Source organism: Etheostoma cragini, chromosome 22, assembly GCF_013103735.1.
Source record: "Etheostoma cragini isolate CJK2018 chromosome 22, CSU_Ecrag_1.0, whole genome shotgun sequence".
NCBI classification, from domain to species: domain Eukaryota; kingdom Metazoa; phylum Chordata; class Actinopteri; order Perciformes; family Percidae; genus Etheostoma; species Etheostoma cragini.
In genome coordinates, this window is record NC_048428.1 from 11,067,138 (window position 1) to 11,090,207 (window position 23,070).

General features: G+C 39.4%; 4 protein-coding genes across 7 annotated transcripts in view; 2 read left to right on the top strand and 2 right to left on the bottom strand.

The window, feature by feature from the left end:
* Positions 1 to 13,874, top strand: part of LOC117938267 (polycystic kidney disease 1 like 1) — a 33,835-nt gene extending 19,961 nt beyond the window's left edge. The window contains exons 35-57 of the mRNA XM_034862790.1: positions 4,244 to 4,350; positions 4,450 to 4,549; positions 4,655 to 4,783; positions 4,885 to 5,058; positions 5,153 to 5,339; positions 6,449 to 6,543; positions 6,626 to 7,110; positions 7,270 to 7,354; positions 7,523 to 7,708; positions 7,797 to 7,915; positions 8,022 to 8,132; positions 8,221 to 8,329; positions 8,547 to 8,615; positions 9,483 to 9,655; positions 9,805 to 10,033; positions 10,309 to 10,413; positions 10,739 to 10,879; positions 11,156 to 11,290; positions 11,840 to 12,052; positions 12,220 to 12,381; positions 12,718 to 12,885; positions 12,998 to 13,095; positions 13,221 to 13,874. Coding sequence (XP_034718681.1) covers positions 4,244 to 4,350; positions 4,450 to 4,549; positions 4,655 to 4,783; positions 4,885 to 5,058; positions 5,153 to 5,339; positions 6,449 to 6,543; positions 6,626 to 7,110; positions 7,270 to 7,354; positions 7,523 to 7,708; positions 7,797 to 7,915; positions 8,022 to 8,132; positions 8,221 to 8,329; positions 8,547 to 8,615; positions 9,483 to 9,655; positions 9,805 to 10,033; positions 10,309 to 10,413; positions 10,739 to 10,879; positions 11,156 to 11,290; positions 11,840 to 12,052; positions 12,220 to 12,381; positions 12,718 to 12,885; positions 12,998 to 13,095; positions 13,221 to 13,581 — 3,741 coding nt within the window. The 3' untranslated portion in view covers positions 13,582 to 13,874. The remainder of the gene's footprint in view (positions 1 to 4,243; positions 4,351 to 4,449; positions 4,550 to 4,654; positions 4,784 to 4,884; positions 5,059 to 5,152; positions 5,340 to 6,448; positions 6,544 to 6,625; positions 7,111 to 7,269; positions 7,355 to 7,522; positions 7,709 to 7,796; positions 7,916 to 8,021; positions 8,133 to 8,220; positions 8,330 to 8,546; positions 8,616 to 9,482; positions 9,656 to 9,804; positions 10,034 to 10,308; positions 10,414 to 10,738; positions 10,880 to 11,155; positions 11,291 to 11,839; positions 12,053 to 12,219; positions 12,382 to 12,717; positions 12,886 to 12,997; positions 13,096 to 13,220) is intronic.
* On the bottom strand, positions 16 to 3,922 carry LOC117937520 (complement C1q-like protein 2). 2 transcript variants are annotated; one of them, XM_034861541.1, is made up of 6 exons: positions 3,665 to 3,922; positions 3,511 to 3,552; positions 3,248 to 3,310; positions 2,605 to 2,733; positions 1,549 to 1,579; positions 16 to 300 (listed from the first exon to the last, which is right to left on the bottom strand). In XM_034861541.1, the coding sequence occupies exons 1-6, from the start codon at positions 3,900 to 3,902 to the stop codon at positions 48 to 50; spliced, it is 756 nt and encodes a 251-aa protein (XP_034717432.1). In that variant the 5' UTR covers positions 3,903 to 3,922; the 3' UTR covers positions 16 to 47. The 2 variants fall into 2 exon arrangements, with proteins under 2 accessions (XP_034717432.1, XP_034717433.1); XM_034861542.1 differs by lacking the exons at positions 16 to 300; positions 3,511 to 3,552 and having other exon boundaries at positions 1,287 to 1,579.
* Positions 13,875 to 14,285: 411 nt separating the features above from the next.
* On the top strand, positions 14,286 to 20,197 carry pdia4 (protein disulfide isomerase family A, member 4). 2 transcript variants are annotated; one of them, XM_034861536.1, is made up of 10 exons: positions 14,286 to 14,583; positions 15,042 to 15,219; positions 15,341 to 15,546; positions 15,671 to 15,809; positions 16,008 to 16,213; positions 17,338 to 17,496; positions 17,649 to 17,800; positions 18,008 to 18,164; positions 18,908 to 19,141; positions 19,495 to 20,197. In XM_034861536.1, the coding sequence occupies exons 1-10, from the start codon at positions 14,508 to 14,510 to the stop codon at positions 19,908 to 19,910; spliced, it is 1,923 nt and encodes a 640-aa protein (XP_034717427.1). In that variant the 5' UTR covers positions 14,286 to 14,507; the 3' UTR covers positions 19,911 to 20,197. The 2 variants fall into 2 exon arrangements, with proteins under 2 accessions (XP_034717427.1, XP_034717426.1); XM_034861535.1 differs by having other exon boundaries at positions 14,287 to 14,583; positions 15,033 to 15,219.
* Positions 20,198 to 21,126: 929 nt separating this feature from the next.
* The window catches only part of si:ch211-217a12.1 (alanine aminotransferase 2-like), a 28,380-nt gene continuing 26,436 nt past the window's right edge, over positions 21,127 to 23,070 (bottom strand). For both annotated transcript variants that reach the window (XM_034861540.1, XM_034861539.1), the window contains 3 exons: positions 21,838 to 21,993; positions 21,618 to 21,730; positions 21,127 to 21,300 (listed from right to left, as the gene is read on the bottom strand). In XM_034861540.1, the coding sequence (XP_034717431.1) occupies positions 21,210 to 21,300; positions 21,618 to 21,730; positions 21,838 to 21,993 (360 nt within the window). In that variant the 3' untranslated portion in view covers positions 21,127 to 21,209. The remainder of the gene's footprint in view (positions 21,301 to 21,617; positions 21,731 to 21,837; positions 21,994 to 23,070) is intronic.

Here is a 23,070-nt window from a genome sequence, read left to right on the forward strand (position 1 = left end):
AAGTGTGAATTTGTAAGATGAAGAAATTGACTGTTTTTTTTGCAACCTCACACAGAAAAAAGGAAAAATCCACTAAAAGTTGTACGATTATACAAATTATCATAAATACCGGGGCCTGAGTTGAGAACCACGTAGACCATATCTCCCTTTTCCAGTTGTAGAACAAAGGCATTAGACACAGTGAGCCACATATTGTCATTGCTTTCTGAACACTTAGTAATGAGCTTATCATTGTTATAAAGTGCAACTTGTACTGTCTGTAAAGACCGTGCCTCACACCCATTGAATCTGATATAGTAGCCACGTTCTGAAGAAAAATGAATGACAAATAAAATAAAATAAGGACTTTAACTCAATAGCTCAGGGATGACCATGCAAAAGTTCCCAATTGAATATCCTTTTTGTAACCCTCTGATCAGAAATCTTCACAATTCTATTTTTAAGCCAAAACATGTTACTTATATGTCTGGTGTTTGAAGGTTTCCATCCCATATTTCCACTAATAGTATTAATTAAATATATAAGTATTAAGTAAATATATGGATATATACTGACTTGAGTCCAACATTTAGTTGCTATTCTCTGGACCCGAGACTCAGACTTGACCCTTGGCTCGACTCAGAATCTTCCAAAAAAAACAGTGACCACCTTTTTTTTAACTAATTTAAAGTCTTCACTACATAAATTATGATTCTGGGCAAACATAGATGTAACATGCAACTTGATTGGTCGGCGGATCCATACAACTGCAAGACAGCAATTCTAGTTTGTTCTACAAAACCAGCATTTTGGTTTCAACTGCACTTAAACATAACATTTGTATGAATAATATTAAAACTGAAATGTGGTTCTAAAATAACTGATCATGATCAGTCATGGCCATACTGGTTTTCATTGTGGTAGTTATTGTCCTTATGAAAATTAAAATGTTCACAGGAATTTGATACCAGGATATTATTGCAAAGACAGCTAAGTTGTGTGTTTGTCTCCCTTCATGAAACCAATGTGATGTTTGCTTTTTGGCTCTGATGACGTTTGGTGCACAAACTGATTCATAGAATAATGTAATACTTAAAGAGTAAATATGACATTGTTTTCATAGGTTATTAACACTAGAATTTAACTTATTTTTAAATATGGACTTTGTTTGTTATTGTCACTAGATGACTTTCTTATCCTAATTCCTGTGTCTTGTTAATGTAACCAGACAAAAATAGACACATACAATTATTTGGATTAATTAACACACATATTTTTAATGTTGCAATTGACTTTAGGTGTTGCTACAGCTGACTTTACAGAGCAAAAAGTGAAAATCCACTGAAAGTGGTACGATTGAATGAATCATCATAAATATGGTAGCCTGATTTGAGAACCGTGTAGACCACATCTCCCTGGTTCAGTTGAAGAACAAATGCATTAGACACAGAGATAAAACCAAGGGTATCATTTGCATCGTGACACCTAGTAATTTGCCTGTTATTGTGATACAGTGAAAAGCTGATATGAGTTGAGCCCTTTACACCCCACCCAGTTAATCGGAAGTAGTAGGCTCCTCTGACTGGGGCTGTGAAGATACCTGCAACAAAGGAGAAATTCAGTAAGGCATCAGAACTGTCTCTAGCCCTTCTCACGGTTAAACTACAGCTTCTGTTAGTTCAGAGGGAGAAGTCTTCCTATCTTTGGGCTGTACCATATACATGTGTCCTTGTGTTTTATGAAAGGCGCTATATCTTTAACGCTATAGGAATTATCAACAAAAGCTCTTGATTTGCTTTTGTTGCCTTCCCAAATCCCTGTGTGGCGGACTGAAAATAAAGGCTTTAGTAAAAAAGTCATGTTAATGTAGTCAGTTCAATGAAAACACAAAACTAACCAAAAAAAGCAGTGAGCCAAAGCTTTCACAAACCAATCTATTTATAAATGTTTCAAAATTGAATGAAGCTGTAAATTATGCATTTGAGTTTATAGGCAAAGATAAGCATTAATTAAGAACATAGTTGCATCTCACGTTCGTTATGTTTCAATGATGATGCCAGTTAACACTCCAGCAATTGTTTTAAACAGTTTAATCAGTTGATTAGAAACTTCATGTGGAAATGGAAGAATCCCTACCAGGAATTTAGGAAGACTGGCATTAGCAAATTTAGACTTGTATAGAATATATTTTTTTATGAAAAAAGTTGGCTTAACATAGGAGTAATATAAATGGTAATACATTTGCATAAACACAGATGTCACATAAAAGTGTACCAAGCACAAAAACCAGTCCAAGTTTGTAGCGTTGAACAGAGAAATGCATTACAGCTCATACATTGTAACATAAGCAAGGATAGTTTTTTTCTATTTTTAGCCATTTTTATTGTATAAAAGAGGACAAACACTATAACAATTTAACAAAACATTGGTACAAAGTGGAACAACATTGTCCAACCATCATGTAGTAAGTGTGTGTGTGTGTGTGTGTGTGTGTGTGTGTGTGTGTGTGTGTGTGTGTCTGTGTGTGTGTGTGTGTGTGTGTGTGTGTGTGTGTGTGTGTGTGTGTGTGTGTGTGTGTGTGTGTGTGTGTGTGTGTGTGTGTGTGAGAGAGAAACAGGTGATTACCTGTAGTTGGGTTGTAGGCTAGGCCGAAATTGGAGAAGACTTTACTGAACTTAAGTGTGGTATCAGTATTGAAGGGTCCGACTTCTCCCGCGTCAGTAAGACCAACTGTGAACGCCACCTTTGGACGCTCTGTGTGAATGTAGAACATGCAGAGAAAACTTCCCTGATGTACAGTCTATTTCTTGTTGAAAGAATATTTCCTCATTGATATGATATTCAACCATACAGCATAGTGTCACTGCAGTCATTTGAATGCTGATAGCTAGCAGGCTTTGAATTCTATTAGAATCAGCTGAATAAAATAGTTTGTGCCTAATTTAATAACAGCAGTCGTACATGTTGCATTAGCTCCTCTATATATATTTCTTAGTTAACAAGTTCCATTCTCACTGCTAACATATGATATTTTAATGTTTACATTTTTTGTTTAACAAAAAACTTTACACATACGAATATCCTCATTGACGTATTAATATTCAACCATACAGCTCAGTGACAATGGAGTCATTTGGATGCTGATAGCCAGCCATTCCAGTAGAATCAGTAGCTGCATTCGGCAGCTTTAAATACGTTCATCAGTTTACCAGTTCCATTCTCACAGCTTAGACATATAGACTTAATAGTTATAGTTAATGTAGCTTACCTGCATTCTCTCTCCTGAGTTCCTCCACCTCATTTTCAATGGAGCTCATTCTGGCCTCTAAAACTGTGAATACATTAACATTTGTTTTGCAAAGTAGGTTTATGATAGGTTTTCACCAAAGTGTTTAATTTGAATCTTAGATATTAACCTCAGTAGATACACACTGTAGACCTTAAGTGTAGTTAGATTTTAATCTGGCGTTGACCAAATGGGGACATTAGTAAAAAATGTATGTTTAAAAGTAAACAGATGTAAATATTTACCTGCATTCTTGCTTTCACTGGCTGTCAGTCTGGCCTGTGTGGCTGGATTTGAATGAATGAATTAGTCGTAAATGTAATTAATGCCATTAATTAACATTGCATGCATCTGCAGCACTATGTGACTGACAATCTTATGTTTTATAATTTGTGTCACCTGTATTCTCTTGCTCCAGCTTCTCTATCTTGCTCTTGCTGTTCCGGAGCTCCACCATTTGTTCTATGGTCATGTCTCTCAGCTCCTTCAGCTCAGCCCAGATGTCAGGGCAGGTGTTGTTCTGGCTACTGCTCTGATCATGGGTTGCTTTGACATCCTGTATCCCTCCAATTTCCCCTTGAGCCCATGTCCCGTACAGACAGAGCAGCAATCCCAGAAAAACAGCAGCACTCTTCATTCTGAAATATCACCTGTTTGGACAGCAAGAGGCAGTCTGACGCATATCGCTCAGTTCCCGTCTTTATATGCAAGAAAAACAGGTCACTGAAGAGGTGTATGAGAATCAAACAGGTGTCTTTGATAACAAATTCAAAAGTACCTCCAAACATCCGTGAACACTAAACTCCTTTGAGTTATGTTCTTTACAGAACATTTGTGATGGATTTTTTAAACATAGCATTAATGAGTAAACTGCAGTGTTCATTCTTTTTCCAAGCGTGTTGGTTGATTTCCCAAGTTATCCTTATTAAAAGCCAGTTACGTCCAGAACTAATGTGTCTGGAAAACCTTCTCTACCAGGTTTACATGGTGCTGCATGGTGATGATGGGTTCTCGCAGACAAGAGAACTAAAAGTCCCAGGATGTACTCTGTTCAGGAGGAACTCTAAAAATACCTTTATAATCAGGTAAAATCCAAATATCTCTAAATTATACCTACAACAAGACAATCTCAAACGAAAAGCTAAAGTCTTACTATGATGTATTCTTGGTCTCTGACGCCACAGTGCAGCAGACAGCCTGGGTCCAGTGTGGGGGGTTCACATCTGGCATGACAACTCTGGACCCTCCCCGAACTGGTACCTCAAACAGGTGGAGGTATCCGAGGTAACATCCACCTATTAAGTGTTTGTGAATGTGTTATGTCTTCTGTGTGTAGACTTTTAATTTGACCATCAAGATGTGCTTTTTTTGTCTCAACTTTTATTACAGGTGAGCAGAGGCCACGTGAAGGGACGTGCTTGGCTCTTTGTTGCTCAGTGCTGGTTGGCTGTGAACAAAGGTGATGGCCGGGTGGAGAGAATGCTGCGAGTTTGCACTGAGGGAATAGGCTTTGCTAAGGTAGAGCGCTCACATGCACATATAAATACCTGGATAAAAAAATAAACATCTTTTAAGTTTTTCCCCCATGTGACCCTGGGTCTCTGCCTGTATGCTTGCAGATGTTGTGTCTCAAGCTATCTGACTACTTGGCCGACCACCACATCTGGTTGTCTGTGTACAGCTGCCCCTGCCCTAACTCGTTCACACGCACTCAGAGACTTAGCGTGAGCCTGCTGCTACTGCTGGGATACGCATGTGTCAACACAGTAATCATATCACAAATGAATAATCCGGTAGGTTAATAAAACCTTCAATGTGTGAGATTCAGGGTACAAGCGTTCCAAAACGATAACCATAATGCTGTTGTTCCTTATCCTTTGTTTATAGTTACCATTGGACTTGGGCATTGTGGATGTATCAGCTGTTTCTGTGGCAACAGGAGTATTAAGTGTTGTGGCAGCATTGCCAGCAGCAGCAGTTCTATCCCTCCTGTTCCGACTGCGTGAGGTCAGGCTGACGTGGTCAGGGGTCCAACATGCAAAGGGCAGAAAGACTGAAAAGGACTTTTTTCAAGGTACGTTTTATACTCAGAGGGAGATTAAAGCTAGGGTGTGGGACTTTTACATGGAAATAATTGTTTATTACATTAAAGCCCTTGCCAAACAATCTGACCGAACAAATGGGTTCACGCAATGCTGATTAGGCTATGACCACCAGAGAAAGCTCTCTGTATTTCTCAGTATGCAGGAGATGGGGTGTCTGTGGCAACATTCCCACACTGGTGCACCGATACAGCTTATTTTTACTCAAAATGAGTAGTTTATTAACCCTTATGTTGACCCGATTTCCTATAACAATTTTTATTTTGACTGCCAAGTTGTAATTACCCAAAATAACATGATTGATTTCACACAACGCTCTTTGGCAAGGGCAAATTTGTTATTTTTTATTATTTATAATACATTTTGGAGTGTCTTATTAAATTTGATTGCATTTGGAAAAAAATTGAAGTGTTTTTGAAAAAAGTATCGAGTAAGTTAGTAAGCTGACATGTTTCAGTCTGTGATTATCCATCATCATCCATTCTTTTAATTTTAGTCTAAATAATTCCTAATTTCTGCTTTTCTAACTCAAACATTTGGTATAATTTCCTATAAATGAGGATTATTGAGCGTACATTCCAAAAATAACTGTAAAACTAAAATAAAAAAATTGTGCTATGACTTGTTGAAAACGTCCAAAAAGTGACAAACATTGGGACAAAAAAGTCTTAGTAAAAAAGTTAAAAACAGTGATATATAAGCGTCAACAAAACTATTAATTTTCAATTTTGACGGGAAGACAACACAAGGGTTAACTCCACAATCTTGTTACGTGAGCAGTACACAAAGTTCTGTCAATCAACCTTGTTCACTCACTAACAGTTCTTCACAGGAGGGACCACATTGCAGGGTTAGAACGAATGTCACGGCTTTACTAAAGCTCATAGACAGTGTTAGTGTTATTAAATTCACTGCCAGATGGGGGAGACAAACATTTTGCACCCCAACTTTAAGTTCAACACAGAATATCTTGCCAGTGGGCATTTGATTTTTGTAATCGTAATTTTGCATTTTTCTTCCTCTTGTCTGCTGCTTCCCTTTCTATTCCTCCTTATTTCATTGTCGTTTTGTCTCCTCACAGATGCCCTTTCAGTGAATGGCAGTACATTTGAGCCCCATCTCGCTTGGAACAGTCCCCAGCAGTGGGCAAGGAAAGCCTGGGGGAAGAAATACCAGGTGACACTCACTCTTTCTCAGTATCATAGTTGTTCCCACAACATTTGTCATTCCGATCTGACTGTTCTTCTTGTGTTTGTAGGGTGCAGACCGGCTGTCAGTGTCCTCTACAATTCTGAAAAATAAAAACACAGATAAAGAACCTGATGTGATCGTGAGAAAGGAGGAAGCTCTAGCAGTTGTGAACAACATGGGGCCGACGCTTAAAAAAGTGTTGCTGATCACTGAGGGAAACAATGTTGATCAAGCACCTCAGGGGAAAGATTTTGATCTTGTAAGTGAAAGCAGCCGGTTTCATGCAACCCAGAGTGCTCTTTTGTCCGGTACGTGGGATGGAGGTCAAGCTATTCAGAAGGAGAAAGATGTTCAAGGAAAGTGTTCTTTAGACTGCAGCTTTGGGGAAGACGGCCATCACCAGGCTGCTGGTAACAGCATTTATTACCTCATCGCCACGCTAAAAGGGAAAGGATTCAGACCAGTGTCTCTGTGGTGTCACTATCTGGCCTGGTCGTTGTGTCTGCTGCTGTCTGTCTCCTGTCTGCTGCTTGCTGCAGTGCTGGGAATGAGGTAGTAGGCATGTGATGGCATTAAATTTATGATTGGGGAGATGTATGAACAATGCTGTGGGTTATGCTTTATTTATTTGAGTTTTGAAAAAACATATCTTGTGTTATATCTGTATCTCAGAGTCAAAAGTATGTATATGTGTGTGTTTTCATGTGCCAGTTTCTGCAGCAGCAAGGCTCTGCTATGGATACACTCTCTTTTTTTCTCCCTGATGTTTTGCATCTTCCTCATCCAGCCAGCCGTGGTAAACTAATACCAGCCTTTTGTAAATTATATTACAAGAAATAAACATATATTTCATAATCCTGCATGACATTCACCTAGAAAATAAATGCAATTTACTCTTGAGTACACTTACTACAACTACACTTTGCACTGTACATAAAAAAAGCATGGTATTTTTCTTTTCCAGATAATTACAATGGCAGTGACTGTCTCCCTTTGGTACATGAAAAGATCAGACTTTCATACTTTCTTCAGTATAAGAGAGTTTGAGATAGAGACTTCAAAACAGCAGAGCCAGAATGGAGCTAAGCCGACAGAAGAGCAGTTTGGGTCATCTGCCTTTCCCCAGGAAAGATGCTCATACCTTGAAAAGGTGATAGCCCGACTCTATTATATTTTATCATGTTCTCACCTATTGGTTTTCTGTTAAAACATAAGGGTCAATTATCTCTGATTGACAGCTGCTCAGAGCTCGTCAGCGAGCCCGGTACCTCCATCTTGTGCGGCCGCCGACTCCAGCAGAGCTGAGGAAGACCCGCAGAAAGAAAAGAAGAGAGACACTATTCCATAACACTCTCAGGTACGTGTACGTGTATGTGTACTGTACGTGTATGTGTATGTGTGTGTGTGTGTGTGTGTGTGTGTGTGTGTGTTTTTTAAACATTCATCCTCCTCTTGTCATCCAGGGATTTGTCTGTCTGTGGCTCCATGCTCATCCTGATGCTTTGTATAAGTCATGGCAGCTCATTCACTAACCATTACCACCTCAATAAAGCTGTCAAAAAACAGTTTATAAGGTATTGTGTGCACACACATGTTCACTCTTTCTTTGTCCTGATTGCTCTTTGACACACTCACAAAATACATTTTTATATCTTTCAACAGGGGCGATGATAATGCATTTATGTCCATACAAAAGCATGAGCACTGGTGGAAGTGGGCACAGACCAGTCTTCTTAATTCACTGTACAAGAATTCATCAGCCATAACTGAGGTAAGCTCCAAAAGCTCTGCAGTGATTTATCACTCCATCAACCATTCTAAAATACAAGGAAAAGGATTCAGCCATTCTGTCATTCAGTGAAATATGAGAATAATTTACCTTGGCAATGTATGAAAGTCTCTATAACCCACCCAAAGAAATGTCCTTGTGAAGGAAATATCTGATTTTATATTTCATCCTCATGAAACCAAACAAACGTTTTCACCAGCAGTCGCACATTTTGTTTGGAGATCCAATCCTGTGGAAGACAGAGGTGTCCAGCTCATTTCAGGGCCAGGTAAGTAACAAAATGAGACATGCATTCACATGCAGCATTCCACTAGCTATTTGGACTAAATTCACTCATTTAATTACAAACTGTGCCATCATTAATTCAAATACTGGAAAATAATCATGATGATTTTGTTTTTAAATGTTAGATTAACAAAAAAAGGATTGAAGAGGTAACCATTCTGGTTTTTCACCCAATGAAAATATATATTGATAGTGCTTTTTGATAATAATTAAGTTTGTAATATTTTATCTTCTCTATGTTGTTGTGAAAAAAAGAAAAACCACAAGATCTTTCTCAAATGATCCAGTGTACTACTATGATTTTAATCAAAGCAAATAATCACTCACATGTAGGGCTTGGCAATAGGGAGGAAATCAGATGTCTAATGTGGGGTAAAGGCAAATAATAGAACAGCTAGAACAGTCTGGTATGTTCAGAAAAGGACATCACTTTACTGTAATGCAGCCTTTAAAACCACTAAAAGATAACACTTATGTCATATTACAATATCCAAAATCTAAGACGATATCTAGTCTCATATCAGGATATTGATAAAATATCAACATATTGCCCAACCCTAATCACATAGTATTCTCATTTAAGACGTCAGTAGACTGCTGTGTTTTGCTCTAACTCCCCCTGTAGAGAGTGCTGTTTGACATACATGTGCCCAGGACACATATTCTGTCCTGTGATGCGTTTAAGTATCTGTCAGAGTTCAGAATTTATTACATTGACAGATTAGTTACTGTTGTATTGTTTTTAAAAGCTACCATTGTGTCACAGTTATTTCAAGTGTTACCTTGATGCATGCTTTTGTTCTAACTTGTGTGTATTCTGACTGGCTGTGCGCTCTGTTTGACTGCTCAGATCTCTAGTGGGACTCTTTTGCCAGAATGTCTTCGCTTATTCATGTCTGGCAGCAGAACATCCACTCAACCCCCAACTAAAGACTTGGTTCCTATTTCAATGCCTCCAAGAACATGTGGTCACCTGGGCTGCTACTTTGGACCAAGTGCTACACTTGGCTTGGGCCACATGAAGTGAGAACACATAGCAGAACACATGGTAGACATGGTTGTTATTTGAGTTTTTCCAATTATTTTCTTTGCTGAAATGATTTTCTACAGTAAGTACTCTGTCTGTAATATTGTCACCAATCATCGTCCAGTTGTGCGCTGCTCTTCCGCAGGTCTGACGCAGCATCCAAACTAAAGCTCCTGCATGCAGGCGGCTGGCTGGGCAGACAGACGGTGGCCATCCACTTCACTTTGTTCAGCCCTGCACCCAACCTGTTCACCAGTGTGACCATGCTCGCTGAGCAGAGCCCCACCGGTGTCCTGCTGCCCTCTGCTAAAGTCCAGTCAGTTAGGGTGTATCACACTCCCACTGTAAGGGACTATGTTGTCATGTTGTGCCAGGTAAAAAGCTACACTACCTTTTTATCTGTAAAAACAATTAGTCTTCAACACCATCACAAAGCTACTCAACAGCTGAAGAAGCAAAATCTACAGTCAATGATTATTAACTAAACAAAGATGATTGAGTTAATTTTTTAAAAGAAAAAACAAATTGAACTTAATAACACTTTTGCACTAATACTGTACATTTTGTACATGCAACATCTCATGAGATTAGGTGTAAGTTTTTGTCAAAATCCCTAGGGTTACTTACTTTTTTTCTTTTCCCCCTTCAGCTCCTCTTCCTTTTTTTGTCTCTGTTTCAACTCTGGGGTCAAGTGTACGCTGTAGGGCAGCAAGGGCTGATAGGATACTTGAGGACACCCTGCAACTGGTTGGAAGTGAGTCCGTCACATATACAGAAACACACAAAAATATTAATACCAACACAATTCAAAAAAGAGTAAAAGACTTGCATGCACTTAGCTTGAAGATACATTAGACACATGGAAACGTGCACAGGCCCCCACACGCACTCGGCCACACACCAATGCAAACAAGATCACAAGGCCCTTGCTGAAAGGTTAGAGTAACCTGTAGTTCTTAAACTAACATACCTGTGAAGTTTGGAGGTCAAAACACACAGTGTGGTTTTAACTGCATGAAATGTACCTGATAATGCTGTAGAAATATACCTTACGTCCTCTCTCTCTCTGTGTTTTACAGATCATTTTGCTGACTGTATCTTTAATGTACTATGTTTATCACATCTATCACTCCATTATTATCATGGTGGTTGTGCAGCAGCTGCAGAGACACAACTACAGAGGACATGGTGATGTCAGCCTCCTGGCTACCTGGGAACAAGTGAGAGAAAGAAAGAGAATACAAATATTTAACGTTGACTATCTGTCCTGCTTAAGTTTATTACAGTACCCTCCCTTGGTAAATGAAAGCGCTTCAGCTTTAAGGAGATAATTATGAGTATTTAACATGATTAAAATGTAACATTTAATATAACATTGTAGATAAATACTAAGGGGAAGCCCAACTTTAAGGTTGAGAAGTCCTAGGGGTCATGGTGAGGGTTATAAAGATGACAGCAATAATTAAAAGGGATTAAGATGTCTTTTGTGTCTGCAGTGGATTCGTACTCTACGTGGCGTTACACTCTTCCTTCTCACCATGAAGTGTGTGACTGTGTTGGGGGTGAACAGGACTTTGGCCACCTCTGCTGCACTCATCACCCGATCACTCTCCACCCTTTTCTTGCCAACGGTAAACACATTGTGTAGCAATACCACCAGTTAGGGATGGTCTTCATTCCAAGCACTACCTGTTGAAATATTATTTTAAACATTATTTAAACAGGTAACTCACAGACGTAGGTCCCAGTTTACAAATTGTGTATGATCATATCCTCAAAAATAGTTCTGTTTCTAGGAAAATGATAAATAATAACCATTAATGTGGTACGGCACATGATTTGCCTTCAGGTGTTTACAGTGTGAGATTGTTCCTGTGGCAGTGATAACATAATGCTACATGTTGCCAGATTGTAATTAGCCATATTAATATACTACACTCCTGTCCAGTTGGCAGACTTGGAAAATGACTGGAAATGATGTAGTCAGCTTTAGAGCATCTCATTAATGCAGTTTTCTTCTCTGGGGATGAAGTGCTGATGAAATGAAAATGCTGATATTCTAGATTCTCACCTTTATAAAGCAGCTTAAAGACCTGTTTATATGAGTATATTCCACTAAAATGTCAGGATGGTAATAAGCAATCAGAAATAATAAAAATGATCTCCTCATAATGTCCTAGGTTTCAGGTCTCATCCTGATGGTGGCGCTGTCCTGCGTGGGGAATCTCCTGTTTGCACAAAGCTCCTGGGCATTCAGCTCACTTTCTCGCTCCGTTCGGACCCTGCTCTGTCACCGCTGGGCCCTCAGGGCCCCAAGGGGCCTCCTCTTCTCTGGGCAGGATTTTCTTTACCATGGAGTTCTCTGTCTGTCCTCTGTGGTGTGGACAGCAGTGGTACATTTAAACCATATAATTAAGTTTTTTTTTCTTTGTAAGAATTGTGACTGAATAGATGTGATTGACTGATTTAAATCATTCAATAAGTCTTTGCACAACTTATTTTCAGTAGAGGAAACAATCTGTCAGAGTTGTGTTTGGACAGCCATTTTTGTGTCTTGTAGGTGATAGGTGTGGTGTCCTCATTGGTCAGAAGTGCCAAAAGATGTCAAAGCAGGAGGAATGTCTTCACCGTAGCAGAATTAGCAGGCTACATCAGACGGAGGGTCTCGGAGTTTACTGGGCAGCATGGACCCGCATGGATTGAAAATCACGAGCAAGTGAGGGTAAGGAAAACACTGCTCAGTTTTTGTGTATCCTTTTAAATATATATCATTGTTGGGTGTCCCAATATAGAGGTTCACTCCTCAACGCGGATTTGACTCAGCCCTGCGGCCTTTTGCTGCATGTCATTCCCCCTCTCTCTCCCCTTTCATGTCTTCAGCTGTCCTTTGTAAATAAAGGCCTTGAATGGCCAAACAATAATCTATATATATATCATTGTCAAGTTAACTTGGTGTGACCATCTGAGACTATGGTGAGGATTGTTGTCCCGTTGTCTCTTATCATAGTTCCTCAAATGTTACACAATTATATTTGTACTTGTGCTTTCTGGTTTTCAGACTTACTACTTCGAGGAGTTTGAAAGCTTAGTAGATGAACTATTGCTCAGACTTAACACCCTCTCAAACAGTCTGCACCAAACTCAGAGCCCGGACACCCATTGCTACAGGGAGGACAGTCCTGTCATCTCACCCCTGATACAGGAGCCCTCCTACATGGACGCACAGGTGAGCCAGATACATGCATATACCCATACCTATTTTTCACATACACTACATTGTTTGAAAAAGGTGTAATGTGGAAAGCCAATGCCGTTTGAACACTGTGATTCTATTACAGGATTTTGTAAAAACCAAAATGACAGAAGAGACAAATGTGAATGATCTCACAGATGTCAGTGGCCATGAAGAAACCTGTCCTGCATCTTACCTGCTCGGGTAATAACATTTATCGAGAGTCTACTTAGGCTATAAGGCATTCTCATGCAAAAATTGAAATATCCTAAATGAAAAAATTCAAATAATTTTCCTGTTTTTGTGCATACCACTCACTGCATTACCAGATCCAAGCTTGAACTGGAGACACAGCAGTTCCTGAAGCATAGAGGCCAAAGCGGAGACCATTCCCCCTCCGACATTGTAGTGGTATCGGATAAATTGCAACAACCTGGAACGAGAGCTGGAAAAAAACCAAAAGATCAAGGGCGCAAGATTTTTTTAAAGGCACAGGACTTCCTGCCCCTCCCAGAGTCGGTATCACTCATCACGGTTTGGACAGAAGATGTTCTGGACAAGCAAGTTGACCAATGGACTAAAACGAAAGACAGTTGCTGCTTAGGTGAAACGCAGGCCACACATACAGAGGTGCTGGTTGAAGTTCTGATCCATGAGAAGCCCGGGAGTGTAGAGCCAGATGAACAATAGGGTCATGTGGAGATAACATTTGTGGCTGGGACACTGCAAGCATTTAAAAAAAACAAGACCTGCAAAGTCTGTGTTTCTGTTCTATTAAGATATACTGTATTTTACTGCATGTGCCCAGCCTCTTAGTTCAACTCCTTTTTTTGCTAATAAGATTAACGGGATCACATAACCATTTGAAATAAGTTTTCCACGAGTTTTTGATACTTTGTATTTGCATTGTTGATCAGTATACTTCCTGACTTTGAAGTTTAGTAGTGACCATTTTATTAATGGTTTACCAAACTCTAATAAATCTTTGCAATGTTTAAATATAAAGCTTTTTTTGTAGTAAGGTGGGGTTAAAAAGTAATTCATAAAGTGATTACCTTTTACAATAGAGAATCAAATCTGCAGTTAGGCATATTAATTAGCTATGTCTTTTGGTTAGATGTTCTGCATTGACCATCCTGATTCACTAAGAACTGACATAGTCATGGGGTCTATCCTTAGACTGTATATTAGTAATATACAGTCTACGGGTCTATCAACAAACAAGGTTTTCGGTCTCTCTGACCCACTACTAGCTCACATACAAATAGAAATTCCAAGCGAGTAACGATTAATACAAGTATCCAATAACATAGTTAAACGTAGAATTAAGTGGCGAATTGTGATTGGAGGACAGCCAATGACGAGGACCAATCACAGCGTGGCATGTCAGACAAGTTCCAAACGAAGGAGGTGGTGTGCGTGATTTCGGAAGTGATTAGTTTGTATGAAAGCACTTGCCAAAGGCGTTTACAGCCACACGTCAGTATTGATCTGGATACCGGGTCTGTTCAACCGACAGTATTTTGATGACATTCATCAGCGTTATTTCCTAAGTTAATTAACCGGCTACTTCGGAAAAGCACGTTGTTAACACCAGGCCTCATCGTTTGTGGACAATGAAGAAGGTTGCTCTGCTGCTGGTTGTGTTGCTCGGCGTTGCACATTTTGCAACTCTCAGTAGATGTGAAGTTGGTAAGTCCGAGTTATTTTTAAAACTAATGTGTTTATAGAAACTGAAAAAGAAGTGAAACAGTATCGCAGCTGCGCTGTGTTTCCTGCCATTTATTAGTACGCAAACTAGCTAGCTAAGTTACTGTAGAAACTCTGCTAGTCCTGTTAGCACGTTAGCTAACTGGACAGGTAAGCTAATGTTATCAGTGCTGCCACACACATACGCATGCGCCAAGATTGCTGGTTTTGGGCATAGTCAAAATCTTAATGGTTAACGTTAGCTGTTTCTGTTGTAACGTTATTGTAAATGTGCCGCATTGTGAAAGTACAGGTGTATCCCTCATGTACAAACAGGATATATGTTGCTAACATTTCCTTTTTTATCAAATGTTTAAGCATTAAAACAAACAGTATTGTGATGAGTTTGTACTCCTGAAATCAGTCTGCGTCCCTTTCTTGTCTGCTGTGAGATGTTGCAGAGGAGAAGGAGGATTCTGATGAAGAGGATAGTGTCGACGATGAGGAGGTGGAGGAGGAGGAAGAGGATGACAGCACAGAGGTGAAAGAAGAGAATGGGGTGCTGGTTTTGACCAACAGCAACTACGACACTTTCATGGAGGGCAGAGACACAGTTCTGATTGAGTTTTATGCACCATGGTGCGTCTTGGTATTCCTCCTGGCCATTCCACATTCACAAACATTTTCCATCGTCCCTGTTACTTTCCATATCCCTGCAAACTTTGTAATATGACTGTACTTGTTGTTTTATCCTTTTAAGGTGTGGCCACTGCAAACAGTTTGCCCCAGAGTATGAAAAAATTGCTCAGACTCTTAAGGAGAATGACCCTCCTATACCTGTGGCCAAAGTGGATGCGACTGTAGCCAGTGACGTAGCGAGCAGGTTCGACGTGTCTGGCTACCCCACCATCAAGATCATGAAAAATGGGGAACCTGTGGACTACGACGGAGAAAGGACCGAGAAAGGTAGGGACATTTAATTCTTTTAACTATCATCACGTCCTTTCTAACCAAACCTGATCGCACTTTTATTTTTTTTATTTTATTTTAAAGTATTGGCTGTGACATGTTGAATGCCTGTGTGTTGCAGCTATTGTCGCCCGGGTAAAAGAGGTAGCTCAGCCAGATTGGAAGCCCCCTCCCGAGGCGACTCTGGTGCTGACCAAGGACAACTTTGATGAGACGGTTAACAATGCCGACATCATCCTGGTGGAGTTTTACGCTCCGTGGTCAGTCACTGTCTGTTACAAAATACAAACGTACAACAGTCACTGTTTTGATGGCTTTAAAGTGACACACTGACATCCATTGCAGCGGTAGAGTTTTTCCAATAGCTGCTGTTAATACTAATATTATACTATTAGTAATAATACTACTAAAGACTAATAAAATGTTCCTCATCGGCTGCCTGTATAACTTCCCTTCAGGTGCGGACACTGTAAGCGTTTGGCTCCAGAGTATGAGAAGGCAGCCAAGGAGTTGAGCATGCGCTCTCCTCCCATTCCTCTGGCCAAGGTGGACGCAACAGTTGAGAGTGAGATTGCCACACGTTTTGATGTAACCGGCTATCCCACCATCAAGATCTTCAGGAAAGGCAAGATGTTTGACTACAACGGGCCCAGAGAGCAGCATGGTAGGTGGACTCCATCGACGCTAATATGAGCCGCTGGTTTCCGTGTATTCTTTTTATTAGAGCTGTAAATCGATCGGAAATATCCGTTGTTAACTCCTAACATTTATCTGTTCTAAATGTACTTCATAATGAATATTTTTCAAGTTTGTTATGCCCAAGTGTTTTTGTTTTTTTCAGACTTGATATACTCCAGTGGTAACTCAATTCACATTGACAGCGCATGCAAATGACTTAAAGTGCTCACATTATGCTCATTTTCAGGTTCATAATTGTATTTAAAGGTTGTACCAGAATAGGTTTGTGGTTTAATTTTCAAAAACGCCATAGTTTTTGTTATACTGCACATTGCTGCCGCTCCTCTTTTCACCCTTTGTGTTGAGCTCTCTGTTTTAGCTACAGAGTGAGGCATATCACTTCTGTTCCATCTTTGTTGAGAGTCGCACATGCGCAGTAGGTACTGTACAAAGGCACTAGTAGCTAGTCAGTTGCAGAGTAGGAGGGCGTGCCACGCTAGCAGCTAGGCGGGGATTATGTGTGTTACAAAGTAACACACGTTTGTCACGGAAGTAAAGGCTGGACTACAGCAGAGCAGTTTGTGAACAGTGTTTTCTGTTGGACATGGTAAGTCCCTTTTGGGGTGGCCTTTTTCACTTTGTAAACCTATAACATGCACAAATAAAAAACGCAATGAAGTAAAGGCAAAAGGCATAATATAATCACTTTAAGTCGAGAGAACCACCGAAAAGGTCTTTGAAATGGAACTGGCACAGAAATGGATTAAGGAAAGGTTCTGTTGAATGGCAATCTTGGTCTCCTCGTGGATCAGACCGGAGATGTGTTTAAGTCCACCACAGCGAGCCTGGCGGTGGATGGCTGGATGTTATCATGTAGCGCTTAACTGTTTCTTCTAGCCAGCCACAACGTTACTGCCTGATTTCTCACACCACTGGATGGCCTGAGACCCGAATAACAGGACGTGTGTTAATTTGTGGAAAAAAACATATTTGGCATTAAAAGGACTTTACCTTAACTCTGTTATGTTGTTCATTTTGACAGCCCTAGTTTGTGTGCATCTTATCGCTGGTCATCTATCTCAGTTGATCCACCTCTTTCGTCCCTTGTAGGCATTGTCGACTACATGATTGAGCAGGCAGGGCCTCCATCCAAGCAGGTCCAGGCAGTAAAACAGGTGCAGGAGCTCATCAAGGATGGCGACGATGCTGTCATTGTTGGTGTGTTCTCCAGTGAACAGGATGCAGCCTACGAGCTCTACATCGAGGCCTGTAAGTACCATGAGCTTGGAGTTATGTTCAAGTTATTCGTGTGTGATTGTAGCAAAGGTTGCTTAAGTTGAGTAATCATCATAATTGTCACATCTATGCCTGAAAACTGTTGGACGTGTGGCTAGTATTCTCATGGCTGTCTGTCCTTTTAGGTAATGCACTGAGGGAAGACTTCACCTTCCGTCACTCCTTCAGCTCTGAAGTGGCCAAACTGCTCAAAGCTTCGCCCAGTCAGATAGTCATCGTTCAGCCTGAAAGGTTCCGCTCAAAGCACGAGCCAGAGTCACACACACTCTCAGTGGAGGTACAGTTTTGTTTTGGGTTTTTTCACTGGTTGTGATTGAGAATTGGTGTCTTAGGGTATGAAACTCAATCATTCATGACTGCTTTATTTCAGTTTCAGGGTCCCGGGGGCAAAAAAGAATAGAATAGCAATAAGGGGTTTAACCTGGCAAGTGCTTGAGATATTTGGAAGAGTCACTTTTGTTCTAAACATTCATTTATTACATAGGATGCTACATTGGTGTCAGAAGTGCAGGAGTTCTTCAAAAAGCATGTGACTCCTCTTGTGGGCCACAGAAAACCAAGCAATGATGCCAAGCGCTACGCCAAGAGACCCCTGGTGGTTGTGTACTATGGAGTTGACTTTAGCTTTGACTTCAGGAAAGGTGAGTGAGTTTCTCTTACTTCAGAGGTTAACAGTTTTGAACGGGATGTTAGCTAAACAGCCAGCAATAGGAGAATAAATTGTACATGATATGGCATTTTTTTGACAAACTATACTATTGCTTTTTTTGACGTACTATACTTTTTTGGCATACTATAACATTACTTTTAAAACATGCTATTAGTTTTATGATTTATTTCAAGACACTATACTTTGACTGTTTTCCCCCACATACTATACTAAGAGTTTTTGTTTTTGATGTGCTACACTGAATTTTTAATATTGTTTCACAACATACTGATTGTTTATTTTGACATACTATAACTTTTAATTGCTTTTTTTTACATTACTATGACTTTTTCAACATGCTATGACTTATGTTTTTAGACTTACTATCTATGACTTTTTTGAAACATACTATGCTTTTCCGACAGTATTAACTATGACTTTTAATTACTTTTTTTCTCCACAAACTACTATACCCGACATGTTGACATGCTATGACTTTTGTTTTAATATTTTTCAACCCTCTACATACTAAGACTTGACATGACTTTTTATGATTTGACATGCTGTAACTTATGTTTTTTGACATACTATGTACACTTTTTAACAGCGTACAGTACAAGAAACTGTTTATTATCGACATACTACACATGGACATTTTACTATTACATTTTTATGACTTAACAGTTACCACCTGTGGAGGATTTACAATAGTCTTTCATTGTTTATTTTTTTTAGCAACGCAGTTCTGGAGGTCAAAGGTGCTTGAGGTGGCCAAGGACTTCCCAGAGTACACATTTGCCATCGGGGACGAGGAGGACTATGCTGAAGAGCTGAAGAGCCTGGGCCTTAGCGACAGTGGCGAGGAAGTGAATGTGGGAATTCTGGCAGAGGGAGGCAAAAAGTTTGCCATGGAGCCAGAGGAGTTTGATGCCGATGTGCTGAGAGACTTTGTCATGGCTTTCAAAAAAGGTGAGGTTTGAGTTGTTGTCTTCGGAAATTTATTTAAATTTTAAAGGATGGCTCACATAAATGGAGTGGCTTGTGTTAAAACCATTTTATGAAAGCCCAACTTTAACTTTTAAAAGCATCTAATTAGATTTTCTGCCATAATCTAGTCCTTGCATTAGTAGATACTTTCATTTGATAATTCAGAATCATCTTATACATTATGGAATAATGGACACATTAGTCTAGCGCTGACCGAAGCTTGAATTACACTTGGTGAATGGTAAATGTGAAGGAAAATCTACAGAAATGTTAATAGAATAATGTTGTCCTCAGTTTAAACGGTTAGCACTAAAAATGCTTTCTCATGTTAACAGGAAAGCTGAAACCGATAATCAAGTCCCAGCCAGTGCCAAAGAACAACAAAGGACCAGTTAAGGTTGTAGTAGGAAAGACCTTTGATGACATCGTCATGGATACCCAGAAGGATGTCCTGATTGAGTTTTATGCTCCCTGGTGTGGCCACTGTAAGAAATTAGAGCCAGACTATTTGGCTCTGGGCAAGAAGTACAAGGGGGAGAAGAACCTGGTGATCGCCAAGATGGACAGCACAAGCAACGACGTGCCACACGAGAGCTACACAACGGAAGGCTTCCCCACCATATACTTCGCCCCGAGCAACAGCAAGCAGAGCCCCATCAAATTTGAAGGTGGAGACAGAACAGTAGAGGCCTTAAGCAAGTTCTTGGAAAAGCATGCTACGAAGTTATCACAGAAGAGAGACGAACTTTGAAAGTATCTCTCGAGTAGTACTTTGACCGTGCTCGGGCCGTCTTAGGAGGCCACTGGGAAGGTGAAGGGAACACTGGAGTTGAATGGTGTTACTGAGTTGCTGTGATTGATTGATCTTTTTTTTTTAGTTTCTGTTCATTCCAAGAGATTCAGCTTTCTTCTGTTTCTAAAAGCATGTAAGCACTATCAAAGATTTCAGTCTTTTTTTAAATAAAACTAAAAATGATGACCGCTTTGTGGGCTAGTGCTCAAATGTGACTTGTTACTGTAAATCCATACAAGCAAGAACATGTTTTGCATATATATTTTAAATGTAACAGCTGGCATTGCATACGTTTCACAAAACAGGTGTTTCAGAAATTCACGTCTTTATTTGCATAAGAAAAAATTTACATGTTAGTAATAATACAATAGCTACAGTCTGAGGCTTCATCATGATACATTAACTACAGCTAGTCAATCAAGTTATTCAATTGATATATTTCCAACTAATTTGGCTGTATGAGTGTCGGCAGGACAGGAGATGTAGCTGTGACAAGGCCATTTTAGTTATCTGAAACGCTTCAGATAACATACACACAGCAGTTCTAACATTACAAACCTGGCTAGGTAAGGCTTTATGAAAGTACTACTGAACATAACATCTTCACATGCTGAACAGACACATAAGCAAGGAAGTGTTCAAGGTTTGTCACTGATGCAGACCATTAAACATCTGATCCACTGACTTACAGCCTTGAGGTGAGAGATGTGTATTGCAGGAGGAGTCCTGCTGCAGTCGAATAGTCTTTTTGCTTACGAAGGTTTCTAGCTGCATGAAAGGAAGAATCTAACTGGCAGCCATGATCAGAGATTATTGAATTCTGGAAAGGTGCATGCATGCTTACTAATGTCCTTTGGCATATGATATACTAGACAATTCTTTCCAAATGGAGGTACTATCTAACTTAAATTAGCATAAATGTAACAATGATTCTCAGACAAGCCTAATCTCGATTTTGTTTTTGCAGGTAAATGAGGACAGTAGGGTGAGCTTGAGCAACCAACCATTCTAACTGACTGTCTTTGTGACTAGTAGCCTATAATCCTTTCATTTTAATTCCAACTTTATTAATGAAGTAATATTGCACTGGGTTGTATGTACGTAACACAGAAACATGACATATTTTCCATCTAAGTCTAGGAAAAGTTGTTTGGGAAAAAACGATGCTTTTTTTCTATTGACTGCAGCCTTACTGCTGCCTCCTTCACACATAGGCACTTAAAGATACTGGCACTGATTGAGTTGGTCTCCTGATAGTTATGAAAACTCTTGTGTGAACCGCACGTGGAAGGCACTGATCTTCTGCAGTACGATCTCCAGCTTCTCCGTAGGAGGCAAGATGGTCATCCTGGACAACGGCAGGAAGAAGGGTGTGAGTTATTGGCAATACTGTCACAGGTGTAATGAATTACTTTCATAAATTTAATCCAAATAAGTTTCATGATCATCCTGCTATCATGACCTAAATTAATTTAAGAAGCGTACTGCTAAAGATACACATTTTACAATCATACAGAATTGTGCAAAGAAAACAATCTTGTCAGGTTTAAATGACCAAACAAAACATGATCTTACATGTACTGATTATAGCTCAGGCTTATTCCACCATGAAGTTAAGGAAGAATAAACAGTTTAACACAGAACAGATGGTTTAGCTGCGCTAACCTAAAGTGGAAGGTTCCCTCTCTTTGGCCAAAACCACTACCTGGCACCAGGCAGATACCCTCCTCCTCCAGCAACTTCATGCAGTAGAACATGTCTGGGACCTGGCCTTCCTCCTGTGGATGGACACACACGTTTTCTTTTTTGTTTCTACACAGACGAGTAAATGGGGATGAGGTTTATTCTTGAGAGGTAGGGGTGTGTGTATGTGTCTTTATCAGACCTTTGCCTTGTCGATGGCCTTCTGCGGTAGAGCGATGCGGGGGAAGGTGTACATGGCCCCCTGCACAGGGTTACAGGTGATGCCAGGTACTTTATTGAAGATCTGCTCCGTCAACCTGGCCTTCTCTGCTAAAGCTGCCAACACCGCTGTCCGCTCCTGAAGGGAAAGCAAAAGTTTAAAAGATTTATGGTGTATATTCTTGTGATTATCTTCAACATCCTGAAGTTAACATATCCATTCTGGTAATAAAAATATTGTCTTGCTTTCATTTTCTACATTCTAAAGTAGGTTTAACAGTTAGGTCAATGTTATACTTTATATTACCACTTAAACCAAATCCCTTGTGAAACATGTCATAAAATAGTCAATATAGTATGCCAATAAAATTATAGTCTCATTAAAAAGTCATAGGTATGTTTAAAAAAAAAAGTGCCGTGTGTCGATAAACGTCACAAAGAGCCATTGTAGGTTGAGAAAAGTGGACAAAAAAGTCAAAGTAAAGTAAGTTTGAAAAAATATATATCAAAAGTATGTTGGAAAAAAAAAAAGTAATTGAGGCAGCAGAGTATAGTATGTCGAAAAATGTGGAAAAGGTCATAGTATGTTGAAAAAAAAGTCATTGTACAACAAAAAGTTGGAAATAGTCGTAGTATAGTATGTCAAAGTGGAAAAATGTCGTGGTGTAGTATGTTGAAAAAAGGTCATAGTGTGTCTAATAAATGTATAGGATGTTGAAAAAAGTCGTTGTAAGTCTAAAAAGTCATAATAATAGAACAACGAAAAGTATAGTATGTTGAAAAAAGTCATAGTATAGAATGTCCAAAAGAGTAATAGTATGTCAAAAAAATTGGTAAAAGTCATACTATGTTGAAACAAGTCATAGTATGCTGAAAAAAGTTATAGTATAGTAAGTCGCAAAAAGTAATAGTATGTTTAAAAAAGTAATAGTACTGTATAGAATATCAAAAACGTCATAGTATGTATGTGGAAAAAAGTCATGTTATTGTATGTTAAAAAAAAGTCATGGTATAGTATGTCAACAAAAGTGGAAAAAAACTCATAGTATGTCAAAAAAAGTGGAAAGAAACTCATAGTATAGTAAGTCAAAAAAGGTTATGGTATAATATGATGAAAAAAGTCATAGTATGTCAAAAAAGTGAAAAAAGTCATGGTATAAAATGTAAAAAAGTGTCATAGTATAGTATTTTATTTTTATTTATCCTTTATTTAAAC

Bases quoted from the DNA above. Each gene is read 5' to 3' on its own strand.
- LOC117937520 (XM_034861541.1), bottom strand. From the start codon at position 3,902: ATGAAGAGTGCTGCTGTTTTTCTGGGATTGCTGCTCTGTCTGTACGGG. The intron at 3,553-3,664 runs GTGACACAAATT...ATTCAAATCCAG, and splicing joins GCTGGAGCAAGAGAATACAG to CCACACAGGCCAGACTGACA. The intron at 301-1,548 runs CTACTTCCGATT...TTCAGAACGTGG, and splicing joins GCCCCAGTCAGAGGAGCCTA to CTACTATATCAGATTCAATG.
- pdia4 (XM_034861535.1), top strand. From the start codon at position 14,508: ATGAAGAAGGTTGCTCTGCTGCTGGTTGTGTTGCTCGGCGTTGCACAT. The intron at 18,165-18,907 runs GTGAGTGAGTTT...TATTTTTTTTAG, and splicing joins TAGCTTTGACTTCAGGAAAG to CAACGCAGTTCTGGAGGTCA. The intron at 19,142-19,494 runs GTGAGGTTTGAG...TCATGTTAACAG, and splicing joins TGTCATGGCTTTCAAAAAAG to GAAAGCTGAAACCGATAATC.